Genomic DNA, 26118 nt, shown 5'->3' on the forward strand with positions numbered 1-26118 from the left:
GGTGGTGCATGGGTCATTTTTGACCCTACTACCCAGTAGCAATAAGTTACTGTGCAATACCTTGCTGCTACTGCACAGTAGTGGCAACATCATAGTTAGTGCCCACTGACACTATGTCACCATAACTCATCGCTATGTCACTGTAGCATCTTGTCTAGATGCATCCATTAATCAGAAAACAAAGAGGTCAAGAATAAAAAATAGACTCTTAAGAAAACAAGTGATGTACTGGAGACAGCAGTAGGTTAACACTGTATCATCAGATGACAGGCACCCTGCCTCCACAAAGTTTACCCCTTCTCCAGATACTGCTAAAACTTCTCTGCCAGAGAGGATATATCCATGCTGCTCACCAAAGTCCTGTTCATTACCACACTGAAATCACGGATTAAGCTATTTTTAAGAGGCATTTAGGTGCCTAGCATCCGTTGATCCCAATAGTAGTGAGGTATATAGATGTTTTTACAGATTTGCTCCCAAGATGCATTTACAATGCAAACATTGTGCAAGTACCAGATTTCATCAGCTACCAGGAGAGTTTCCATGGTACTATCCCTGGGCTTCCACTACTGTGTCTATACCCCTAGCCCTTTGCTTTTCAAAGTGCTGAGTATCTTGTGACATTTTGAGTATCTGTAGCTCTGACTAATTTCCATAAGATCTGGATTAGCTCAGCATCTTATACCACCCAGCCTTATATACTTAACAGGAATATTGTATATTTTAAGATCAAATTATAAATGTTCCAAGAAAAAGGAACTTATGAGAAGTTCTTACTCGGTGGTGCTGCCGCCTCCATTGTTTTAAACAGTGAACCCATGCTTGCTTAATGAGGAAAATACTCCTCTCTTTACAGAATTGTGTCCCAAAGTATACAGAGATGTATTCCAAGTGAAGTGGGGGTGGGGAAGGGGGAGGTGGCAAGGGGCAAGCTAAGTGAAGCTGGGGGTAGAGGGAAAGGATATTTTTCTAGATCCCTTTCTAAAGTATTGGTAGCATCCTGCACTTCCAAAGGATGACAAGTTTTCTGGGGAGGAAAAAGGAGAATTCAGAGAGGCTGGGGAAAATATGAATTAAAGCTACAGCAGCGAAGTGGAGAATAGGAAAAAACAAAGTAGTATGGGATTCTGTCCTTGCACTGATGAGCTGAACTTTACATGCAGGAAAAGGCTATGGGAAAAAAAGATTTGACTATAAACTGCCACTAAAACGAGAAATACCAAGTAACAAGCTTAGTATTTTTATTCTACTGTTATCCCAGCCTGGCACTGGAGGATGCAGTTTTCTCAAAGAGAGAGAAAAAAAGAGATGTACCACATACAAAAACATTTTTATTAGTAGTAATGTTATAGTTTGCTGTTTAATGCAATGCTTCAACTAGGAATACAACTTGGCAGAAGTACATACACATATATTGCATGTAATTTTAGTTGTGTCTTCAAAATATTTCAAATCCCTTATTTTTCAGTCCTTCCTTAGTTGTTTTGCTGGAGCTCTGCTTCCTAGATGGTTAAGGCTCCTCTCATTCTGTGTAACATACTCTAATGTTGCTGAATAAGTCTTTGTCCCCTCTGATGAACAGCAATATTGCGCACAAATAACCAATGCCTCTTCACCACTCTTTGCTTTCACTATTTGAATGCTGTGTATACTAACAGGTATATATCTATACAGTATATATAAATATATATATCTATAATGTATATATATATATATAATAATGTGGGTCAGCCTTACATAGCCAACCATAAAACTTGTGCTTATCTTATTTATATGAGATCAAATGTACGGCATCAAGATTTCAACCAATTCCCAGCTGCCCTGCTTGGCAATTCACAATCTTGCCAAATGAATTTGGACACCATTTATGTGTGATGCACTCACATTTTTTTCTGACAGTAAGTTTTTCTTCTTTTTTGTTGAAGACAAGATTACTGGTTTTTGCAAATCAGCAACAGGTTTTCATACCCTTACATTAAATAAAATGAAATAAAATAAAACAAAACAAAATAAAAATCTCCAGAGGAGACTAGGTACCTCCTCTTACATACAGTTTGAAGAGTAATTGGACATTCATTGTAGCTATATTTACATTGTAACTTATCTTTATAATATTACACGTGTTGTATTATTTCTGTACATAGCCAAGATACGCGGTTGGTCATGTTAAAATGCACTATCTAAAGGTATTTACAAATTGAATACTAGTCTCTGACTCACCAAGAGCCTCTTCAAAATGGCACCAGAAGTTAAGGGATAATTTGTAAGAACGTCCATTTATTAGTCAGCTTGGCACTCTTTCACCCTTATTTTATTAGTTTCTGCTTCCGAAGAGAATGGCTATCTTTGGAGTACAATGGTAAAGATGAAACCATCTGTAAAAACAAAACCTGTGAACTTCTCCAGATCAGATGAACAGAGGAGAGTATGAGAAGAGACTTCCTTCAACCAACCTGTCCTTTTGGAGCTTTAGGGGCCAGAATGCTTGGTTTGTTTCTTGTCCCCCTGTTTACTATATTGTACTTTCTTTAGTGCCAGTGGGGGAAACAGTGTTTTTGTCAAACACTCAGAAAACGACCACTGTCCAAGAAGGACATTTTAATAAATATTACAGTGATAATGCATCTAATGCCACCAGATACCAAATCCTCCTGGAGTCAAAGAAAGTCTTACATTAAACATTTTCCAAACGCTTCTTCATAATTACAATCCAGGGTGAATTTCACCCACCATATCCAAAGCAGATAAAAGAATTTCCATGCACCATGATAATTTAGTGAAGGAAGGAGAGGAAGAGTGATGACATGGTCCACTGTCTGCTTTTCATATTCAAATCAGTGCCTGGGTGAAGTTTATGTACAGCAAATATTCCTACTTTCCTCAAATATAAAGGCAGGGATAGGTGTGCAGTGGCATTATATTTTATTTCTGCAGGGAAGAAATGGTTTGGAATTAAAAATATGAAACAACATAATTGCATAAGATGAGCTACAGTGTGGGGTACTGCTCAAAAGCAGACTTGCTATGACTAGATTGCAAGGCTTTGTTCCCTTGTGAAAAAGGCAGTAGAAAGCAGATAACACATGAAGTGCTCTAATTGTATCTTAGCTCAGGACAGATGATGGTGGCTTTGCTTTATCATGTAATAACCCATAAACTACTGCACTGCATTGTATGATACTCCATCACGACAATATTCAATCTCTATTATTACCTATGTTGGTTATGGTTTGGAGATGACACATTAAAAAGAAAAAGATGGGGAAAGGATTATCTTGATTTTATTTTTTGTGTGATGGATTAAAGCTTTGAAGAGGAATTTTGATTACAGAGATTAGAGATCATATGCATCAAGATAACATGGAATGCAGTCAGGAGAGTTTGCACACCACAAAAAGTTAAGGTCTTTGTACGGTAGAAGTGGTAGTACAATTGTCTGAAAGAGAAAAGAAATCATAGACTCATTGCTGAAAAGCCTTAGAATTCACTTTTTTAATGCAGCAAGGTAAGAGGCTGTTTAAAGAAGGAAATTTTGGAAGAGATTGAAAAAGAGAAAAATAAAATATAGTTGAAAAATAAAACATAGTTAGGAGCCTCTACAAGTCTCCTTCATCAGGGAATGATTTTCTAAATAAATAAAATAAGTTAAAGTCCAAAACTAGGTACACTATATGTGGAGAGCAAACAGGATCACACATGAGTAGAAGTAGTATTTGTAGCCAACAGGACACAACAGTCTCAAAAGATCTGGAAGAAAAAGAGGCAAGTCTACTATCACCATCCCAGTTGCTATTAGGACTATCTACAATGCTATTTAGGAGCCCCACACTGGCAAAAAAAAAAAAAAAAAAAAGAAAGAAAGAAAAAAAGAAAAGAACCAGATGTCATTGACTTTGGTGATCTAATTCTCCTTTTGTGGATTTGAAGAATCTGCCTTTTAAGCCACAGGTTCTCTCTTCCTGGGTAAGAATTTGGCAAGAAGAAGAGACTTAAGAGACCACTGGCTTTGCAAAATACTTTTGAAGGTATTTGCGTGAGATTTTAAAACTAGAATCTCCAATACCCACCAACTGCTTTTCACCATTCCTGCAACTCAAGGCTACATACAGATGTCATAGTCTAACAAAATTCAATTGTTAGAATACAAAGTGCTAACAACTTATCCTAGGACATCACAAAATGCATCTGAACTGTTATCTGAGGATTGCATCATTGAATCAACAGCAATGCATTTAGCCACTCACTAAACCCTGCTTAGAAGGGTGAAATGTGTATATAACAATCCCAGGATATTTCTGCTCCAGGACAAGCACAGACACAACTTGTCTAGGAACAAATGCAATGTCTGTTCTTAGCTAAAATGACTGCAAATCTATTTTAACTAGCTGGTTAAGCTAGGTAAATGCCACTTTGTGTTACAGGAGTAGCAAAGAGCAGTGGCAGTACCTGATAGTTTCATCATAGAGTGAAAAGGTTGGAACAGCTCTGGCAGTATGTGTGTGTGTGTGTGTATAATATATACATATATAATATATATATACACACACACTTCCAGAGTGTGTATATATATATATACACACACAGACACATACAGCCCTGTGAGCATCAACCAAAGTTTGGGAACAGGGAGCAGTCTTTGTCTGCCTGGCCTGAACCTTTATTAACTATCCTGGACCCCAGCCAGACAGTGCAGAAACCCCTTCAAGCACTTGTCCTACCCAGTGAGAGATCACCAGAAGCTGACTGGTGTCAGAGCACATCTCAGGGACTTTGGCCTGTCCTTTCAGCTCCCCGTCATACACCTATTCCTGTGGACCAGGCTCCAGTGCCAGAGTATTACCAAAGAGGAATAAAACAGTCAGACCATAGAAGTGACTCTTTACTAATTTGGAGCTGTCTCCAGTGGTATAAAATAGGATGCCTCACTGGGAGATGAGAAGGGAGGAAAAACAATATCAATTATATTATAAAGATGATTCTTGGGATATTCTGAAAACATTTCCATGGGGTCTTGATTTTTCCAAGTGGACCATGTGTGAGAAAGGAGTGAGAAGAGGGGATATAGAAGAGTCAGTTTCTCAACATCTCTGTGTAAATTAACAGAGAGTAAGTTTCTGGTTGCTGTTTCATCTGCTTTGTACTGCTTCAGCGGCTTGGCAAAACAGCTGGAAAACCAAGTAAAATAGCCACCTGGCATTTTTGTCAGTCTATGGAAGCCCAAGACAACAGTAGAGTCAACATGTCTGGATGATGACAAGCCATGCTTCTGGATCAGCATATATAGGGTATATCAGGTGCATGAAGAGTGAGAGACTGATGGGGATGTTGCAGCTGGTACAACTTTGAATAGCCCTGGGGCTACCCTTGGTTGCTTCACCAAATCATACCAATTCCTTTTAAGGTAAAGAAATTTTCTTATAGATACTTTTATTCCTCCTCTATTCTGTGTTGGTACAACCAGTCTTCAGAATCTGATCTTGGCGCTCAAATCCTTACCGACATTTATGGAGAAGAACAACCCCCTGAAAAAAACTAACTTTTACACAGTGACCCTTTTGGATTGCTTGCTCTATTTTTCACAAGGCAACATTAAAAGGTATTGGCATATTCAACTGATCCTTGTGATCCCTAATAAATCAAGAGAAATTTCCAAATAGATGTCTGACAGATTTTTTTCCTTAGGTTTTGGACAGACTTGAGAACAGATTTTCAATGCTACTTCAGCTGGCTCCTTATATATCTCTTCTCCCCATTTTTTCCCCAAAGGTGACTTCAGTGCTCATGAACATTGCCAGCTAGATGTACTGTTTTGTCCTCTCAGAGAAGCGGCACAGAAACTTTTTCACCATGGACTGCCAATGTGAACTTAATCCTGATGTACAAGGACATTCTCTAGGGAGAAGAGAGAGGGTTCAAGCTCAATGCCCATTCACTTAGTGTCCCTCCAGAGGCTGTCAGCAAGGGGGCAAGCAGTGCTAATTTTAGCCTTTCACGTTTATTGTTCTTTATGAATTACATATGCAGTTTACCTAATTGACATGGGAACTGAAAATTCAGCCTGGAATGTGAAAATCCAGCTGGTCTCCTCCTGCCAACTGCATTGCAAATATGATGATTCTGGAATCAGAAGTTAGCCTGTGTATTATTGATGGTGCATGGAGCAGAACTGAATGCAGTTCTCCCTTCCACTGCTTCATTTGCTCAGCTGCACTAACAATGGTGGTTTATATCAGTCAGTTTAGCAGGCAGGATCCAAGTGACAAACGGGGCACCAAAGTGGGTAAACAGAAAGCACTGCTTTTAAAGAATCACATTTACATCTTTCGGAAACATAATTCACCAGGGAAATGAAGTGTGGTGATTGTGAAGTGTCATGTAGAGAGAACAAGGGAAGGTATGAGGGTTTTCTAAAACCCACAGCATTTTTAACAAGCACATCTTTGTTTGAAGGAACAAATTATTGTGTAGTCACGAGAAATTACTGCATTTCTTATTTTGCTAATCCACCACCAAACTGGATTAAACCTTTACGGATTTCAACTAATGTATGTGGTTTTCAGGAATCCCCCATGTCAAAGGAGGTTATACATGGTATGATGAATAGGAATTACCTTTGCACCTCAGAGTAGTTGTCAAGGAGAGCAACACAGCAATAATTACCATACATCATACTGAATAATGCACAATTTATATTATAACCCTGGAATCTATGTGAGTGTAGGTGTGTGTGCATGTGTGTGGACACATTATTTCATGTATGATGCTCTAAATTTTGAAGAATACATATCAAAGGAACTGTTGTTTCCCAGAATGAGTACAACTTAGAAGTATACGTGAAAGGCAAATTAAAACATGCCTGCTACGTGCATCCTATAAGACTTTCAACTGCTATAACGAATGGAAATAAAGTACCTTTTTCCTCAGGATAAAGGTGAGTCTGGTGCTGAGGAAGAGCATCGGAGGATGTTTATTGTGTTTAATTTCTCTGTGGGAGTTTGGCAGGGTATAAACATTTTCTTTACATCACAGAGTCTCTCATTATACCATGTGATGTGACAGAGCATTATATGGTATAATTGTTCCACAGAGCTTGTACTTTTTAAGCTGTCATTGTGTCCCAGGATATAAAATGGATTTGCAATTCATGTCCTGGTGACAGCTGGAGGATTCAGAGAAGAGTAGTTGGATACACGCCAGAAGTCTAAAGTTAAAAGGTGATCTCTAGGTGGCTTAGTAGAATATATGAAACTTCCTTTCCTACTTCAGCAATGAGTGTCATTGCTGTGAGGGAGGAGTGGGTGTTGTTTCTTGAAGAAAGAAATAGAAATTAAACATATTTCACTGTCTTTGATTTTTATCTGGAATTTTCAACATTTGGATGAAAACAAACAACAGACAAACTACTGAAGCATGGGAAGTTAATACCTTACTGGGGTTTTCATGATATGTCAGCTGAAGGTGGTTTTGACAGATACTCAGGCCTCTGTTTTGAAAGCCTTACACTGAGGAGCACTTACTTACCCAAGTAATTGCACTGAAGCAGAAACTCAGTATGGGTCACTGTGGGTAAAAGTTGCAAAATCAGACCATTGAGACCTGTCTGTTAGGAGATCCTCAGGTCACTTAAGATGAGTCAACTAAAGGTGCAAAGTTATTGCACATAAATTAAAGCATGTTAAAACCTTGTGTGGATGCTCTTATTCAAGTATCAAGTGACCTTAGTTCACTTTAGTTTAATTCACCTAATTTTCCCTTTCTGCCAGAAACTTTGGACTGCTAAGAATGAAAAGCATTCTATTTCCAAAGTGTTTCATTGCTTATTTCTGCTGAGTATCAGAAAAATGTAAGCCTGCAACATTTATATGCCTGTAATCCAAAAGGCTGCTATTTTGATGTTCACTTTGGAAGACTGTAATACAGTAGCATGATATGCCTAAAGGAGGCAGTGGCCTATTTGTTGGGCGAACATCATTTCATATATTGATGAATGTATTTGGATTACTACAGAGGCACCTGATGTGGGTTTCTCTGCAGAAAGCTGCTCTTTGGATAAGAATATCAAGGATCATGCCTTTTTGCCTCATCTAAAAGTTAGTATGACCCAGAGGGAGGCTATTGACCTCACAGAGAAAAGCTGTCCACAGTACTCTGATGCACTGTCCCCTGTTCACACAGTGAGCAGTTTTGTCACAATATATATCAAATACTAAGAATACGCCAGTCAGAAGAAGTCTGTTAGAATATTTTAAAGTGGTGATACTGAAGTGCCTCATTCATATAATCCCTTTTTCCTCCCTGCCCTTTTATTACTGTTATCCACTGATACGTACCGATAATATTGCTCCAAGCTGATAAAAGGGCAACATGACCAGAACCTTATCTTTTCAACAAAGTGTAGATAATCTCTTGTAGCCACCTAACAAGGGCCTAACAGGGACCTTGGCACGTACCCAGAATCAGTTCCAAGTGATGAACAATGCAAGGTTATTCTGTTCCTTAGCACAAATAAATTAGTAAGCATCTTATTTCTGTTGGACATTAGGACAGACTTTTTCATGTTAGCACTCTAGCTCATAGGCAAACCTCTTAACATTTGTGCCCATCTGAAGTGGCCAAACCAAAGTCTCCTTCCTTAAAAACAACCTACTATTTTTGGCTTCAGTTCAGTTCCTTGATTTTGGCCACATGGCTCTAAATTTAATGAAAGCTTCATATTTACAACTGGCTTCAATTTTTGATTTTTATGCCCAGGACACAGATGACACTAAAGGGAAGACATGTCTGATAGAGGCAAAAGAGAGATTCACAAGGGAGCATTATATAAGAGGAATTAAATGAACAAAATTCTCAACTACTTTGGCATACGAAGGCTTCTAGGAAGTCCATGGGGCATAAAGAGCTGAAAAGGACTTCCTTTTTCTTCATTTTCATCTCTGCTTGGTAGAGGCACCATGAGACTGAGTCCCTTAGACAAGGAAAGCTGACACACTTGGAACAATGAATAAATGAATCACTGGTTCAGACAAAGAAACTTTTGCCTGATATATGTTTGAAGATGAAAGAGACCCCTTATTTCATCTGCACATCCCCCAAATTCCTTGAGAATAATTTCTTTTTAAAAAAAGGGCGGAGGGGTTGGAGGGGTAAATGCAGTTCTCAAAGATGAACAATTAGCCTAACATTATGATTCTCAACATGAGACCTTGAGAAAAGTACTTAAGTTTGCTGTGACCCTGGCAAACAACCTTTGTAATACAGGTTCTTTTGGATTGCTCTTTGCCTCCATGCATTCTAAACCTTGTCCCTCCTGAATGTGTTGATGTTTTATTTATTGTTCAAGTTTTCTTACATTTTTTTTCCAAATGGACACACATCAGCAGACCAAAAGAAAGGAAAGGGTATTATTACTCCATACAAACTGAAACAAGTCATAGACACTAAAGCCCTTCTCCATGAGACCATCAGGAAGCAAGAAACTGTGCCTCAAGGCTGCTTTTTCTACTGACCCTTCCTTTCATCCCAACATTCCCCAAGAAAAAAGTTTTTTTAAGTGCAGTTCTCGAAGATGGAGCTGAGGCCCCATGTCAGTGTCTCCACTGGGCTCCTTGATTGCACATTCCATACTAGAGCATAAAGTGCTATGGCATTGTTTTTTTGTGTGTGTTTTTTTAAACTTGGAACTTCTTCCCCCTTTCTGTGATTTTTATTTTTTACCTTGTGGCTCCTATGTTCTTGTAATGGCACATAAGAAGGTGCTTAAAGGTTTTCTTGAAGGTAGCATTGCAGAGGGCGTAGCAGGCAGGATTGATGGTGCTGTTGATATAACAGAGCCAGTAACCAATAGTCCAAACAGTGCTGGGGATGCAGGGTCCACAGAAGCTGTTGATAAGCACCATCACATTGTATGGTGTCCAGGTAACGATGAAGGCCAAGAGAATTGCTAAGATAGTCCTGGTCACTTTTTTTTCTCTAGATGGGGGTGGTTTCTTTTTGGCTGGCTGCTTGGTCATTTTGACAATTTTACGGGCTACGCTGTTCTGCTTCTCATCCCCATTTTGGCCAGTGGTACCTACAATCTCCACGGTTGTGTTGGTTGGGACACAACAGTCCCCCTTTTGGGTCTTTGTGACTATCCTGATGCATGTCAGCTTGGAGTTCTCAGCTTTGGAGTGGGCTTGAGAAATGGAAGCCCTGTTGGCTTCTTTGGCAACTTCATCCTCCTTCATGTTGGAAGCAATGACACTGACGGAGGTGGAATCATTAGAGCTCTCCTTCTCCTCCCCTTGAATACAGTTCTCTGCTACACTCTCTCCAGTGGCTTTACCATTCTGAATTTTGCTATGGTCCAACCCATCTTCGCTGACTGGGATGTTGTTATTGTTTGGTTTCACTATTTTACCTTGGACTAGACTGGGACAAACTGGATCTTGGTTTTGTGCTGGTTCCTTTTTTCCTTTTTTCATCCTGCTCTTGCTGGCACGAGATATTTGCCAGTAGAGAATGGTCATAATGACAACGGGCAGGTAGAATGCTGCAATGGCAGTGCCAAAAGTGACAGCAGTATTGGAAAAGAACTGGATGTAGCAATCCCTATCGGGAACTGTTCTTCCCCCAACGATAAACTGCCAGAACAGAATTGCAGGTGCCCACAAGATGAAGGACAGCACCCAAGCGGCAGCAATCATCATGCCTGCCATCTTAGTGGTCCGCTTTACAGGGTATGTCAGAGGCTTGGTGACACAAAAGAATCTGTCAAAGCTAATAATGAGAAGGTTCATGACAGAGGCATTGCTGACCACATAGTCAAGAGCCAGCCACAAGTCACATACTACAGGCCCTAAGGGCCAGTAGCCAATCACAGTGTAAAGTGTGTATAGGTTCATGGAAAAGACGCCGATGATTAAGTCAGCACATGCCAAGCTGAACAGGAAGTAGTTGTTGACAGTCTGCAGGTGCCTGTTCACTTTGATTGACACCATGACCAAAATGTTCCCAATGATAGTCACTAGACTGAGAGACCCGGCTACCAGGACTATGAAGATCACCTCAACTGTTTTATAGGGGCTCCCCAGTGCCATTTCATTGTCCGTAGAAGCATTTATGTACGTTGAATTATTCATTTCTGTGTCTATAACAAGAAACCTGATGACCAATTATCACTTAAGCCTGCAGAGGAAAGAAAGAAAACAAAATCATTATGAAATTTACCCTTGATTCTTAACGAATAAAACCCAAGAAAACTGTATGGAAAACACTTAAATATAGTAACTTGGAGTGAGCTGGACTATTTGTGTATGAGTTATCTGAAAACTTGTGTGATTGTACTCTTTTTTGAAATAATATACAGTTGGGATTAAAATGCAATTTAAGAGCTTTTTTTAAAAAACATATTCTATTTCCATTTAAGAATTATTTGCAGTTTTAATTTGGATCTCTGTTAGTATTCACTCCCTATACCTCCAAATTTAGTTTGTTGTGATTCAGGGCTTTTTCAAGCTTGTATCTAAATTAAACCCGTTGGCGGGTGGAGGAGCCCAACTCGAAGAACATATAGTTATTAAAATATTGAAAGCAGATGAGTTTTATTTGGAACTGGGTGGTAAAAGATAATTTGTTTCTCTCTCTTTTTTTTTTTTTCCGAAGTGCCAACCCGAAAGCCTTCTGTGAGGTTCGTGGAACAAGTTGGTGTACTCTTTCCCCATAATTTTCTTATACTGCAATTACTTTTTGTCAGAGTTTGCAAAGATGGTGGTGCTGCTTGAGAAACTGAAAAATAATTCTGACAAGATACTCTACTGATAAAAATCTGCATAGCTCCATTGAAGTCAACAGAATTATGTGACTCCTATCAGCTCAGGGTCTGGCCATCTATTTAGAAACAAATCTGCATATATGATATTACATTTATTTTTTTCACAAATTTCAACAAGCTTTTTAAAGTGGTTCTGTACATTTTTACATGCATGTGTATGAAAAAAATGCCCTTGTAACAGGAAGAATTCATCCTCTGTTTTCTGACATCATAAATAGACCAAGTCATTTGTGTTACAAAAATCTATGGCATAAAGTAGCAGATGAACCACAAAGAAAGAAACCAACAAAAAAGAATCCTGTCTTCTTCGTATTTATCAATCCCTTTTTTGTTCTGTACAACATACTGACATTACCTAATAAATAATACTTAACATACTAGTAATATACCCATGATAGATGACCAAGAAACTAGCATCTGTTTTTGCCTTATGGTTATCAACCACACTTTTCTACATCCCACTGAAATCAATAGAATGCAGTAGAAGTGTGCAGCTTTTGAGTGCACATTATTTATGTGCTGAGCTCAAGGGATTATTAAAGCATGAAGGCCAGATGTGGTACAGAAGTCAGATTGTTTCTAATTGGAACGTTTCCCAAAGTTTTCCAGAAGGCAATGGTACTTTAAGACACAACTTTTAAGTTTGTGTGTGACTAAAGAAAGAAAACAAATCAGTTCAACTGGTGTGATAGACATTTACTACTGCAGGGAGATCAAGAGATTATTCTGTGGTACTTGATATTAACCAGATGACTTTACATGCATGCAAATGTGTGCATGCATCTGTGTGGGCACATAGTTTCGCAGTTGGTAGGGTCAGAAGGGACCTGAGCAGATCATCAAGTCCGACGCCTTGCCACGGGCAGGAAAGAACGCTGGGGTCAAACGACCCCAGCAAGGTGATTATCTAGCCTCAAGTCACTGATGAAGATATTGAACAGTGTGGGCCCAAGGACTGAGCCCTGGGGAACCCCACTGCCAACCTCCCTCCAGGTTGAAAATGACCCATCTACCACCACTGTCTGGGTGTAGCCCTCCAGCCAATTAGCGACCCATCTGACCATGTAGGCATTGACACCACAGTTGCCTAATTTTTTAATGAGAATGGGGTGAGAGACAGTGTCGAAGGCCTTCCTAAAGTCCAGAAAGACTACATGCTTGTAGGTATATGTATTCATGCATCTAGAATGCTATACACATATATTTTATACAGTATTACATACACTTTAACACCTTTAACACCCATATAATTCATAACTTGTAACTAGGATAATAGATTTTCACCATAATTAATACCCCCCACAGCAAAGAACCCCTTGGGTTTGGGGAGATGCTGGGGGACTACATCAAATTTAAGCATGCTTTGCCTGAACTATGTCTTTCAATTAAAACAACTGAAGAATGATGGACTAAAAATGGTGCTTATCTATTTGTCTCTAATATTACCATTACCTGAGATTTTGTGGAAAAGGCTTGTAGAACTGTAAATATAGCTGAGCAAAAGATGCTGCACCTTTATTGTTATGATTGTACTAGCCAATTGCCCATCAGGAATGACGTAGGGGGTGAGGGGTGGGTGGGGACGGAGTGCCACCACCCACCACCCCACGCTGCCACTGCCTCCCAAGAGTGGGGGTGGGGGGGACAGGGAGGGGAACCTTGCTCCACCGTCCCCTCCATCCCCCTTGACAAGCACCCCGTGCCACTGCCTGCTCAGTCCGTTCCATCACCACCACCACCAGGGAGCAGGGCGGGGTGTGGGGAGCCAGACCAGTGCCACTGGCCTTGCCCCCCTGCTCCATCCCCACCACCCAATGGCAATGCTCTGCCATGCCACTGCTGCCACCTCCTGTCCAGAATGCTCTTGGAGCACTCTGGTTGTTTCAGTAACCAATCAGAGTGCTCCAAAAGCATTACAGACAGACAGACAGATGGTCTAAGCCCTTTATTATATTAGAATTATAAAAAATGTGGATGGATGGTGAGATGGATATGTGGTGGGATATGTGGTGCGAAAATCAGATACTTTTGTTTTTTGATATATGAATGAATATTAGACATGAGGCTGGAGAAAAGCATACATCAGAGGGAGAAAAAGGTTGAGACAGAGAGAGAGATCATTTTAATTCAGGTATGCCTTTGGTATCTTGTGAATAGGCTAAAGGAAATCCACTAAAGAGTGTATACAAATTAAAGATTCTAAGTTATCAATCAATAATGCTGTATGATTGCTGTATGTATTACAAAGCTGTGTTTGGACACAAACCCTTAAGAATAGAATATTCAGAATTTCTTCCAAACGGAGCTAGTGTGGATTATTTTAGAAAAATATATTTTTGTTGAAATATGTTGTTTTGTCCAAGTGAAACTTTTTTTGGAAATTTATTGATTTCAGTGAAGTTTTTAACTGGAGGATTTCTGAGCTCTAGGGCTCTCTGATCAGAGAGGATGGGGAGGGGTGGGGGGAAGAAACAGAGAGAGAGAGAGGAGTTAATTTGAAACCAGATCTTTTAAACCTGCAAACAGGCATTTCATTTAATTCCGTTTTGCAGAGATGTGTCAAATGTTTTACTTTTATTCCAATGTGGTACAAAACAAATAGCAAAACGTTGACATTTGCTATAGAATGGACTTGTCATCTGATAGCCAACTCTACTCCTAGGCTTTCCCAACTTCATTTTCTCTTCTCATTTCTTCCTCAGAGAAATTCAGTTATTCATGAATAGTTCATTTGATTCAAGGGTTGGGGAGAAACCCAAGCTAATTTTATTTACCAGAAACAGGATTTTGCTGAGTGCTTTTAAACACAAAAACATTTCCCCAGACAAGCATGTTTTCTTACAGCATTCTTTCTTTGCACTGAGCTTTCCTGTAGTGCAAAAGTCAGTCTTACCTATAAACCAAAAACAATAGGATCCTGTTTAAAGGGATACTCACTTTTTCCTCTGGCGCACAGAAATATTGGACCAAATTCTGCTGCTGCTTACTTCAATATTCTCTTTTCCTTTGCACCCATGTAAGTTAGATAATGCTTTTTTCACTCATGTTAATGAAAACTAAGCAACGCAATCTAGGTTGGAGAAACATTTTATTAAAGACAACTAGTTTATCATAACTGTTATATAGTAATTGAGCACCAGTGTTGTCCTTTGCACTGCAAATAAACCATATGTAACCCCCCCCCCAAATCTCTTCCCTTTATCCAAAGCCCATTAAAGTCTGTTGGAATTTTTCCATTAATTCCAATGGGCTTCAGAAATCTCTTGATATCCATGGTTACTTTCCCAGCAATAGTTCACATGTCACTTCTAGACCTTTTTTGCTTCAGGAATATAATAACACTAACATGTCATATAGCCCAGATCCTTAATTATGGTGTTGATGTGTGACTGGAATTCAGTAGGCAAGCCCAGGGGTGGAGGCACCCTAATTCATTGTGACTTCTTATTAGTTCGGTGGTGATCAAGTGATGAAGGTGTCTGGCTAGAGCTCCAGAGACCTGTGTTCTAGTTTTGCTTGGGGCTTTCCTCAAAGGTTGACCTCTGTCCATCCAGCTGTAAATGGATGCATGTTATTCAAGCTGGAAAGTCAGAGGCAGCTTGATGTGTCGCTAGCCACATTGCTCTGTTAAATGCTGTTGCTTCCAGAAGCTCATGCACTCTGCTAGCCCAAAGTGCCCTTGAACTACCAGAGGTTTTTTTTCTTGAGCAATCAGGGCTTACCTTTGAAACTCATACATATATCAGTGGATTTGCAAAGTTGGGCACTGCCTATATGGGTTATTATGATAGATGTTTTAATAGTAACTTAGTATTTGCTAGTCAGATCAGTAAAGAAATCCATTTGATTTTTTGGGATAAATTCTCAGGCTTATACTTCTAAACATACAGATTTCTGTTATGAAAGCACAATCGTATCTATGTGAAAATGTTGAATATCATGGGCCTGATCATGGGGCCTGATCATATTCAGTGGGCCTAATCCAGCAAAGTGGCTGGGGGGGGCGAGTAGAAGGCCGATCCAGGTTGGTAGCTCTCCCACTGCCCAGCAAGGTTCCCTCCTCTCCCCATGTCCCTGGACAGCTGTGGCGGGGGATGGGCAGGTGGATTTCCCTTCCCTTCCTGCTCCCCTGGGATAGTGCTGGCAGCCAAAGTAAGCTGTGGAGGAAGACAGGGAGTGGGGTGAGTGGGGATCTGGGGTGCTAGGGGGACAGGGTATAATGGGCCTAATCTGGGGGGATGGGGGTCACCGGGCCAATCTGGGCTGGTGGTGGATGTGGACAGGGGGCCGTTGCCTGATCATTGGGCTTGGGGGGGTAGCAAGCCTGATTTGGGTCAGTGGGAAAGGGGGTGTGGGTGAGATGTTTACATTAATGTGTAGCCTAGAGTGGCTACATGTTAGTGTAACACCAGCTGGGTAACTTGGATCAGAGATAAACCTAGGGCTTTGTTACATATTAATTTTAGGTGGCTCCTGGAGCTTCTAACCCCTGGATTACCCACACCTTAACACCTGAAACTAGTTTTATGCACACTTTAGGTGGCTTAAAGTTACACCACAGCAGGGCAAGTTTATCTCTAATCTGTGGTACCCAGCTTGTGTTCCATTAATGTATAGCCACTCCCAACAGGTGAGTTGCCCAAGTTACAGTCCTCCAATAGCCCAGGATGCAGTGTTCCCTCCCCTTCTGTTCTGTATGGACAAACTTTTCACCCCTGAACTCTACTGCCCACAGAATAGTTCTAGCACCAAGCCAACTCCCTCTCTGACCCCCAGGGATGTGACTTTCCTACCCCCAGTGGTGCAACCCTGTGCTAATAGTCTGCAGAACACATGCCTGCTAGTCTGGTCACAGGGCATGGACAGACCCAGGAGTCTAGCGGGGCAGGGAAAGAACAAGGTGAGGGCCAGAACAGGTCTCAAGCTGGGGCTTTCTTCATAGGCAGGGGGAGTAGCTCCCCTCAAAAATGCCTTCCTTCACCACTTCCATCTCTGAATTACCCTGTGAAGCATGACCAGTATACACCAATCCCAAATCCCAATTTACTAAAACATAAGACCTTCTTTAATTTACATTTTTATAATAAATTATTTTTTTTTTAATTTCTTTTTATTTTATCCTTCAGTGGCTGACTTCCTTCATTTCACCACCTTTCTCCCATCCCCATTTCTCTTTAACCTCCCATTTCATTACCCATTCTCATCCTATTAACTCTCTGCCTCCCAGCTTCATGTTCCACCCTTCCCTCCTACAACCCATCCCTTCCCCCCGCCCCACACCACAGACATAGAAGCTTGTCCTGGTTCACCAGTCCTGTAGTGGCAACTCAGCTGTAGCTCCCAGTCAGGCCCCTGCTCACCAGCCTCCTAGTAACAAGTTACAGCTGTGCAGGTGGGGGACAGTTGGAGAAAGTTTTTAGCCTTAAGATAGGCTAGATATCAGGAGGTGCTACTTCATGGTCAGGGCGGCTAGGATCTGGAACCAACTTCCAAGAGACTATCCTGGGGGTCTTTAAGAGGAGGCTAGATGTACACCTTGCTGGGGTCTTTTGACCCCACTACTTTTTCCTGCCATGGCAAGGGGTCGGACTTATGATCTGCTCAGGTCCCTTCTGACCCTAGAAACTATGAAACTATATGACTGCTTCAAACTCAAGCTAGCACTGACACTGATAAATAGTTGAGCAAGCCAAATTGCAATGTGCAACAAGGCCCCTAGTCTGGAGTGGCATAACTTTAAGAAGCCTCAAGAGTATTTAAAACTAGTTTAATGTGTTAATGTGTGGATAATCAAGGGGTTAAGAGCACCAGGAGCTGCCTAAAATTAACATGTACGGGTTGTTGGGCAGAACTGATGAGTTTACTGCACACTCAGTACTGCTGGTCAGATAGGAAGCCCAGCTTCTTTGTGGAAACTGTTCTTGTGACTGGTAAAAGAGCAGTGGAAAAAGCTATTGAAGTAATGGTAATAGGTTGGACCACTGTGCAAACTCCCCATGCCTTCCTCCCAGGAATAAAACAGGACACTAAGTTTAGCTCCATAGCCTCAGCAGAGCTCATGGGAGGAAAAATAATCCTCTTTCTCATTTTCTTTCTTACATTTCTTTAGCATCCATCTGAGATATTCAGGCAGAGTTCTGGGGAGTGAACTTGTATTTAGAAACTATGGGTCACAATACCTGGGAACTACAGCTGGCACAATGAAGCAAACTGGTGAGATTCAGGATGTTGGTTGTACTCCAGTAAGCAGACCCTGAATATAACATGCAGCTATCTGTATACATGAGGTAAAGACAAGAACCTGAAGTATATCAATTTACCATCATCACTAGATACCATCATCACTATATGCAGTGCAAAAATGGAAAATGCCCCCCTGATGTGTTTTCCCCACACTGTCACTCCCCTAAGGCACAAGTTAATCCTGTAGCATAGTTACAATTCTAAAACCTTAAATTAGAAGATCCATTTTTTACAACATCCCTCACAAGGACAGTTACTATAATTTTGTGTGTGTTGAAAAATCTGACTGATACAATGAGCACATCAAGGTTTTATTAGGAAAACACTCTTTGTTTTGTATTAGTAATCATGTTTAATATGATGAGTTTAGAATGGTATCCTGGGGGCCTAGGAAAATGTACAAAGCCCAGGAGACTTCTCAGGAAAGAGACATTCTGTATTTTCAGGTTGGGTCTGTTGACTTCATTTAGGCTCCCCAGGACTGCGAGGGTGTTGCTAGATTGGGGTCAGTGTGCTGAGCACATTTCAGGACCCAAAGCAAGAGCAAAAAAACTATTGTACTAGTTGTTTTTTTTAATTCAAACTTCTGAATAGGCTATTTGCTTTCTGCTGCCAGAAAAGATGGGTCTTTGTATTCCCCCTGCACTGATCTGTGGGCTGTGCAATTTCTAGATAACACTTCATTCTGTGCACTTCTCTTGCAGCCTCAGGGGAAAGAATGTCATTAACTTGATGGACTTTGCTGAAGAACTTATGAGAGGTTACAAATTTAATCTTTTCTTTTGGTAAAAAATCATGAAGTATTCTCACATAGCAAAAAAGCTGATGTCTTTTCCTTATAGGTTATGTTGGGGAATCTGCTAGAGACAAGACGCATCTCTGTGGAATGCTTTTGATTTTGCTCTGATGCCCATTCTTTTCCTTGGCTTCGTGTGGCCCCAGACCAGCATGCCTGTAAAAACCATATGCTAGAGGCTACACTCTCCCCGATCAGTTCCCTTCTTTTACCTGAAGAGTATTTAATGGCACAGCAAGTACTCTTTGGGTATGTCTTTAAACAGTAAATGGGTCACTGTTCCATAAAATTAACAGCACAAATGTATATTGTGTTTCTGACAAAAAAAATAAAATAAAGTAAATGTAAAAAATACTCCAAAGAACAGTGGGGAGTTGTACATGAGTGGGTGCAAGTGCCTGCATTGATGCTGCTGCCTTAATTCCATCTTTAGAGCTGAGGGAGTTGTACAGGACTTAATTACATCTTGCTCACTGCTCTTCCAATAGTCTAAAACTGGTTGATGTACTGACTTGAGCACTATAGCTGGAACTCAAAATTGCACAGAGGAAAGATCCAAGATCAAGGATAATAAAAAGTCCTTTTTCAAATACATAGGGAGGATGAAGAAGGCACCGGGTAATGTGGGGCCCTTGCAAAGTACGCTGGGCAATCTGGTGGTTGCGCCAGAGGAGAAAGCGGAACTCTTTAACCAGTTCTTCATGTCCGTTTTCTTGTGCAGGGACCGGGACTTCCCCGCTGTGATGCCAGATGGACTCGAGGGGAACGCCTGCAGACCTCAGGTTGGGGAGGACCGGGTTAGAGAGCTTCTGGAGGAGCTGGACGTGTTCAAGTCAGCAGGTCCAGATGCTCTCCACCCCAGGGTGTTGAGGGAGCTAGCTGGGGTTATTGCAGGGCCCTTGGCATGGCTTTATGAGCACTCGTGGTGCTTGGGCCAGGTGCAGGATGACTGGAAGATAGCCGACGTGGTCCCCATCTTCAAAAAAGGGAAGAGAGAGGACCCGGGAAACTATAGGCCTGTCAGTCTTACCTCTATCCTTGGGAAGCTCTTGGAGAGGATCCTTAAGGAGCACATCTGTGATGGGCCGGCTTCAGAGATGATGCTCAAGGGCAATCAGCACGGTTTCGTTAGGGGCAGGTCATGTCAGACCAACCTGACTGCCTTTTATGATCAGGTCACAAAGGCAATGGATGCAGGTGTTGCCATGGACGTAGTCTTTCTAGACTTCAGCAAGGCCTTTGACACCGTCTCCCACCCCATCCTTATTAAAAAACTAGGCGACTGTGGCACTGATGCCTACACAGTCAGATGGATTGCAGATTGGCTCAAGGGTCATACTCAGAGGGTGGTGGTGGACAGGTCATATTCAACCTGGGGGGAAGTGGGCAGCAGAGTCCTGCAGGGCTCAGTCCTTGGGCCTGCGCTGTTCAATTTCTTCATCAGCGATTTGGACAATGGGGTGAAATGCAGCCTGTTTAAATTCGTTGATGATACCAAAATTCGGGGTGAGGTGAGCACGCTAGTAGGGAGGGAAAGACTGCAACAAGACCTGCATAGGTTACAGGAGTGGGCTGACATAAACAGGATGCGTTTCAATACTGACAAGTGCAGGGTGCTGCACTTGGGCAGTAGAAACCAGCAGCACACTTATAGAATGGGAAACTCCCTTCCTGAGAGCATGGAGGCATAAAGGGATCGTGGAGTCATTATTGACTCCAAGATGAACATGGGCCAGCAATGAGAGGTGACGGTTGGCAGGGCTAACTGGACCTTGTCGTGCATCCACAGGTGCATCTCAGGTAGAGCCAGGGAGATGATCCTCCCCCTCTATGCGACGCTGGTCAGGCCACAGCTGGAGTACTGCATCCAGTTCTGTGTGCCCCACTTCAGGAGGGATGTGGGCAACATTGAAAGGGTCCAGAGGAGGGCCACCCGCATGATCCGGGGACAGCAGGGCAGACCCTACATTGAGAGACTGCAGGACCTGAACCTGTTCAGCCTTCACAAGAGAAGGCTGAGGGGGGACCTGGTGACTGTCTATAAACTCACTAGGGGGGACCAGAAGGGTTTGGGGAGACACTGTTTCCCCTAGCGCCCCCTGGCATAACAAGGAATAATGGACACAAGTTATTGGAGAGTAGGTTTAGATTAGACATCCGTAAGAACTACTTCACAGTCAGGGCGGCTAGAAGCTGGAACCAACTTCCAAGGGAAGTGGTGCTGGCTCCTACCCTGGGGATCTTTAAGAAGAGGCTTGATGACTACCTGGCTGGGACCATTTGAGTCCAGTCTTTTCTCCCGCCCAGGCAGGGGGTCGGACTTGAAGATCTACAAGGTCCCTTCCGACCCTACTTCTATAAATCTATGATTCTATGAAAGGCCAGTATTAGCAAAAATATAGTCTCCATAGTTGCAGGAAGCAGCAAAAAATGAGCTATGACTCGTGTTAGAGTCTAATTAGGAATGTGCTGCTGCTACTGCTGCTGTTATCATTCTGCTGTGGGTGAGGACACCTACTTTGGAAGCTGTTCTCTAAACAGCTTCTCCAAAACACATTTCTTTTTGGTAGTGTTTAAGCATTTACATGATCATGAAAATATTTTCATTCTCTTTTGACCATCTCATAACACTATTTGCTTTTGCTTGCTCCTACACAAGGCAATATTAGGTAAACATGCACAACCTTATGTACTTTGTTTGGTCCACAAAACTGGATTTGACCTATCAAACCAGAGTGCATCTCTCCACACAGGTCTCCTCATTCCTACTTAGGGCTGCATGCAAAAAGCTCTCATGCACTGATTAGTGAAAAAGTAATCACACACAGGGAGAGATGAGTCTTCTTATAATTCTGTTCAAACTATACCTGGATTACTGCATGCAACTCTGGGTATCTCAGTCCCCAAACAAGGTCTGCAAAAAGAGGGAGCTTGCAGAAGGCACTAAAAAAGTACAGGCCTAATTCACCATTTGACATCAATGAAACTGTATTATTTAGAGCAATTGGGTATGGGAAGCTGAAAAAGAGATAGCCTTTCTATTTCACAGGGGCTCTGGAAATCCAGACACCCAGAATTATGGGACACCAGAAGCTCAGAAAGCAAAAGAACAGAGGAGGTGGTACTGTGGACGTATAATTTCTCTGATATTTCCCCCAGCTTGTACTTCCGCTGCAAGTACAGGACCCCAGAAAATGTCTCTAATCTCAGTGCCTTCCAAATGGACTCCTGCTCATTTGCACCTCAAAGTGATAGGAAAATAAAGAAAAAGAAATAAAGAATGAGAAACCGCTTCCTTCCTTCCTTCCTTTTAATTTGCTGGGATTCTTTAGGATAGAAGCTTATTAGGAGTTATGACTTGCTGCCAAAGGACATATCAGTTCCTGACTATGGATAATTACTTCCGCTACTTCCTTGACCACTAGAGTTTATACATTACAGTATCCATGCTCAGCATGTAGGGATATGCCTTTTAATTGCAACAACCTGTGCTGACATAAATGGGAAGTCCACTGTTCTTGATGTGGAGCTTTCCACTGGTCATAGCAGCACACATTAATATTTACAGAGAAATCAAAGATCAAAAGCAGGATTTTTAAAGGATTTGCAGCACACATGTAGACAGTGAAATCACAGCACCATCTTAAAGCTGTATTAGTAGTCCCCATTTTAGAAACTGGTGTTTCAAACTATCTTTGCATCTGCAGAGAGCCACAACCATTACATGCCACATATATTAAAAATCAGCACCATGAGGCTGATGTTTTCAAAGATGCCTAAGGAATTTGGACATGACACTCCCATTGAAATTAGTGGGGAACCCTGCACCTGCATCCCCAGGGTAGCTTAGAAAATCTTAGATGTTCTAGTTAATGGAGTTCAGAATTCAAAACCCGTTATTCAGCCTTATGGATGATATGTTCAGGTAAAAAGCCATTTGTAAAAATACTGGCTGCTGCATTCTGTACTTGCTGGGGATCTCCTTTCATGAGTACTACATCTAACTTTTTGTTAGGTATTACTATAGATCTATATACCTATATTGTTAGGTATCGCTATATACTGGCCAAGGCTAAGAGCAAGCCTTGTGGATCTGCCAGTCTGGGGACAAACCAGAGCAGGGGAACTGGAGAGGAGGAGTATCACTGAAGCTTATATTTGCAGCTGAAGCTATACTGCAGCTTTGCTGTTACTCTGTAGCTTATGGAGGAGAATTTCTTCTCTCTCCAAGGTCCTTAATTACACCATCTTTTTTCAAGAGCTTGAGCTTTTTTAAGCTTGAGCTCAAAATATCAATAAAATGTCTTGACACATCCTATCTATGCTCAAGTTCTTTACTACAGTAGATGAATTTTAGGAAATGAATCACTGGGTGGAGTGTCCCACATAGTGAACACAAGCCAACAAATACATTGGATACTTTTGGGATATGCTTTGTTGAAATTATGCAAAGGGGTAATTTGTGAGCAATTTCAGTAAAAAAAAACCTGATGGAATCTAGTGGTACAAGTAGATTGTTGTCTGCCAAGTAAGAAAAATAACAGAATTGAAATGTATGAAAATACTCCCTATTCTAACTGTAGCAACATGGGATTATAGAAATAGGGTAATCCAATCCATGTACTGGTCCCTGAGGTATGGATCCCTGAGGCACAAGACAGTGGGTCTGGGACACCACTGGCACCAGATAATGGACAATGTTCAATGTTCATCTTGAACTGAATCAAAGTGGTGCCTCACAATTAACTGTAAATGGGCCAGAATGCCAATGCCATCAGATGATAGCAAAGCTAGGCGCCAGACCTTCAGCTAAGGTGAATGAACATAGCTCCATCAATGGAGCTATATTAGTTTAGATGAGCAGAAGACATGGGTTCTAGATGTGAAAAAGAATCTTCACTGGCAGATTTTAGGTAGTCATTCTTCCCCCTTCACCAGAATCATCTCTGTGTTGTGGCACCATTTCTATAGTCTGATTAAAAATCCACATGTAGACTGAACTGAACAAAATGAGCTTGTATATGAATGTAAATGATTTCTTCATGCTATACTAGAATCAGAAACCAGAGGAAAGTAAGTTCTACTTCTGGCTACTGGGAAAGCTTGCCTCAGCAACTTTGTTACTTAAGCTTCTTTTAAGAGTAGATGAACAATACCAGATCCCAAGAAGATAGTCCTTGAATAATTAGTGCCATACCAGGTAAACACTTGCTAAGCAGCAGACTAGGAATTGGATCCAAAGCCTTTCATTACTCTCAGGCCATGTATCATTCCTGTGATATCAGAGAGAAAAATCTTATTAGAGTTACTCAAATAACCAGAGGGCAAGGGGAAAAAGCTAGAAATGAAGGAGTCTATTCACAGATTTCATAGATGTGAGGGTGGAAGGGACCTTGGAAGATCATCAAGTCCAGCCCCCTGCCCCAGGGGCAGGAAGCCAGCAGGGGTCATAGGATCCCAGCAAGATAAACATCTAAATTTCTCTTGAAGGTGTTCAAAGTAGGTGCTTGAACCACCTCTGGCAGCAGTCTATTCCAGACCTTGGGGGCTCAGACTGTAAAGAGGTTCTTCCTTATGTCCAGCTTGACACGGTCCTGAAGGAGTTTGTGACCATTTGACCTTGTCATCCCTTGGGGCACTCTGGTGAACAGATGTTCCCCCAGATCCTGATGAGCACCCCTGATAAACTTTTAGGTGGCTGTCAGATCACCCCTGAGCCTGCATTTTTCCAGGTTGAAGAGTCCCACAGGTCTCAGCCTCTCACTGTAGAGAGTCTGACCTCTGATCATCTGTATGGCTTTCCTCTGCCGTCTCACTAGCTTCTCCACATTCTTTTTGAATTGTGGAGCCCAAAACTGGACGCAGTACTCCAGCTGCAGCTTCACTAAGGCCAAGTATAATGGGACAATGACTTCCCAAGATTTGCTTGAGAAACATCTATGGATGCAAGCCAGTGTTTTGCTCGCTTTACTAGCTGCAGCATCACATTGAAGGTTCATGTTCATCTTGTGGTCAATCATGACCCCCAAGTTCTTTTTGTCTGTAGTGCTAGCCAGCGTAGCATAAGAATGCTGCTAGTTTTTCTTTCCAAGGTGGAGAACCGTACATTTTTCAGTGTAAAACACCATCAGGTTCTCATCTGCCCATTTCCTGAGCCTGTCACGGTCAGCCTGGATCGCCCTCCTGTCCTCAGGTGCGGACGCTTTACCGCAGAGTTTGGTGTCATTGGTGAACTTGGCCAGTCCGCTTCTGACACCTATGTCCACATCGTCAGTGAAGATGTTGAATAGTGTTGGCCCAAGGACAGAGCCTCGAGGGACCCCACTAGTCACAGGGCACTATGACAATTGACTTCATGATGATTTAACCAGATTCAGCCAGACTCAAGCCAATACACTCTTTGTTATCAATACTTTGAGCTAATTAATGACATAATTAAATCATCCACAAATGGAACTAATCCATAATAAACATTAATTTTTTCTCCCTTTGGTATAAAAGATTATACTCTCCAAGAAAGTACAGGAATGCTTTTGGTGAAATAATGATAAGAAACAGAAAAATTTAGAAGCAATATGTAGAGTCTCTCAAGGCATCACTTGTTAAAGCCCAGAGCAGGCCAAAAAGCCTGGCAATGACTGCAGGCACCTGTGATTTTTTACAGAATCTCTCTGGATCCTTTTTAATCACACAGAGTTCCCCACAAAGTCCCAGGGAATCCTGATTAAACCAAGGGAGGCCCACAGAGATTCCTCATCCTTTAATGCAATCTCCAAGAGTTGTTTCAACACATTGAGGGCCCAAATTTTGAACTCTTACTAAAGTCGGTGGGAATCTTTTCCTGTCCCTTAGAGGGAGTGGGGTCTATCAAGCTATTCTTATCATGACAAGAGAACTCAGCTGTCATCTAGTGAGACTCACAGTGACTTCCCATGCTTTAGCTTTAGAAAGAATGAATAAGTGGAATACACCTACTTGCTTTCCTTCCTAGCTTTTGAAAATATCCAGCTGCTTTACTTATCAGAGGACACCTAAGTCCTCAAATGCTGAAGGCTATGGCTCTCAACTGCCCTATGACATGGTCATAAACCAGGAGCATCTTAATCATCTTAAGACAGAAACTATGCCAAAAAACTGACCTCACCAGCTTTGAAGACTCAGCTGTATGGAGGGATACTTCATTCTATTATTTTTTTGGCAGCAGAGTTGCTTGTAGTATTCTTTCAGTTATAGCTGGGAAGGAAATTACTTTCCCATCAGCAAGACT

The 26118-nt window shown here is 41.6% G+C and overlaps 1 protein-coding gene across 2 annotated transcripts in view; it reads right to left on the reverse strand.

Annotated features, from left to right (window-relative positions):
* Positions 1-1343: 1343 nt before the first annotated feature.
* Positions 1344-26118, reverse strand: part of CHRM2 (cholinergic receptor muscarinic 2) — a 146856-nt gene continuing 122081 nt past the window's right edge. For both annotated transcript variants that reach the window (XM_090043318.1, XM_090043320.1), the window contains exon 2: positions 1344-11166. In XM_090043318.1, coding sequence (XP_089899444.1) covers positions 9711-11120 — 1410 coding nt within the window. In that variant the 5' untranslated portion in view covers positions 11121-11166 and the 3' untranslated portion in view covers positions 1344-9710. The remainder of the gene's footprint in view (positions 11167-26118) is intronic.

Source organism: Crocodylus siamensis, chromosome 4 (genome assembly GCF_052110815.1).
Source record: "Crocodylus siamensis isolate JL-2025a chromosome 4, ASM5211081v1, whole genome shotgun sequence".
Lineage (NCBI taxonomy): Eukaryota > Metazoa > Chordata > Crocodylia > Crocodylidae > Crocodylus > Crocodylus siamensis.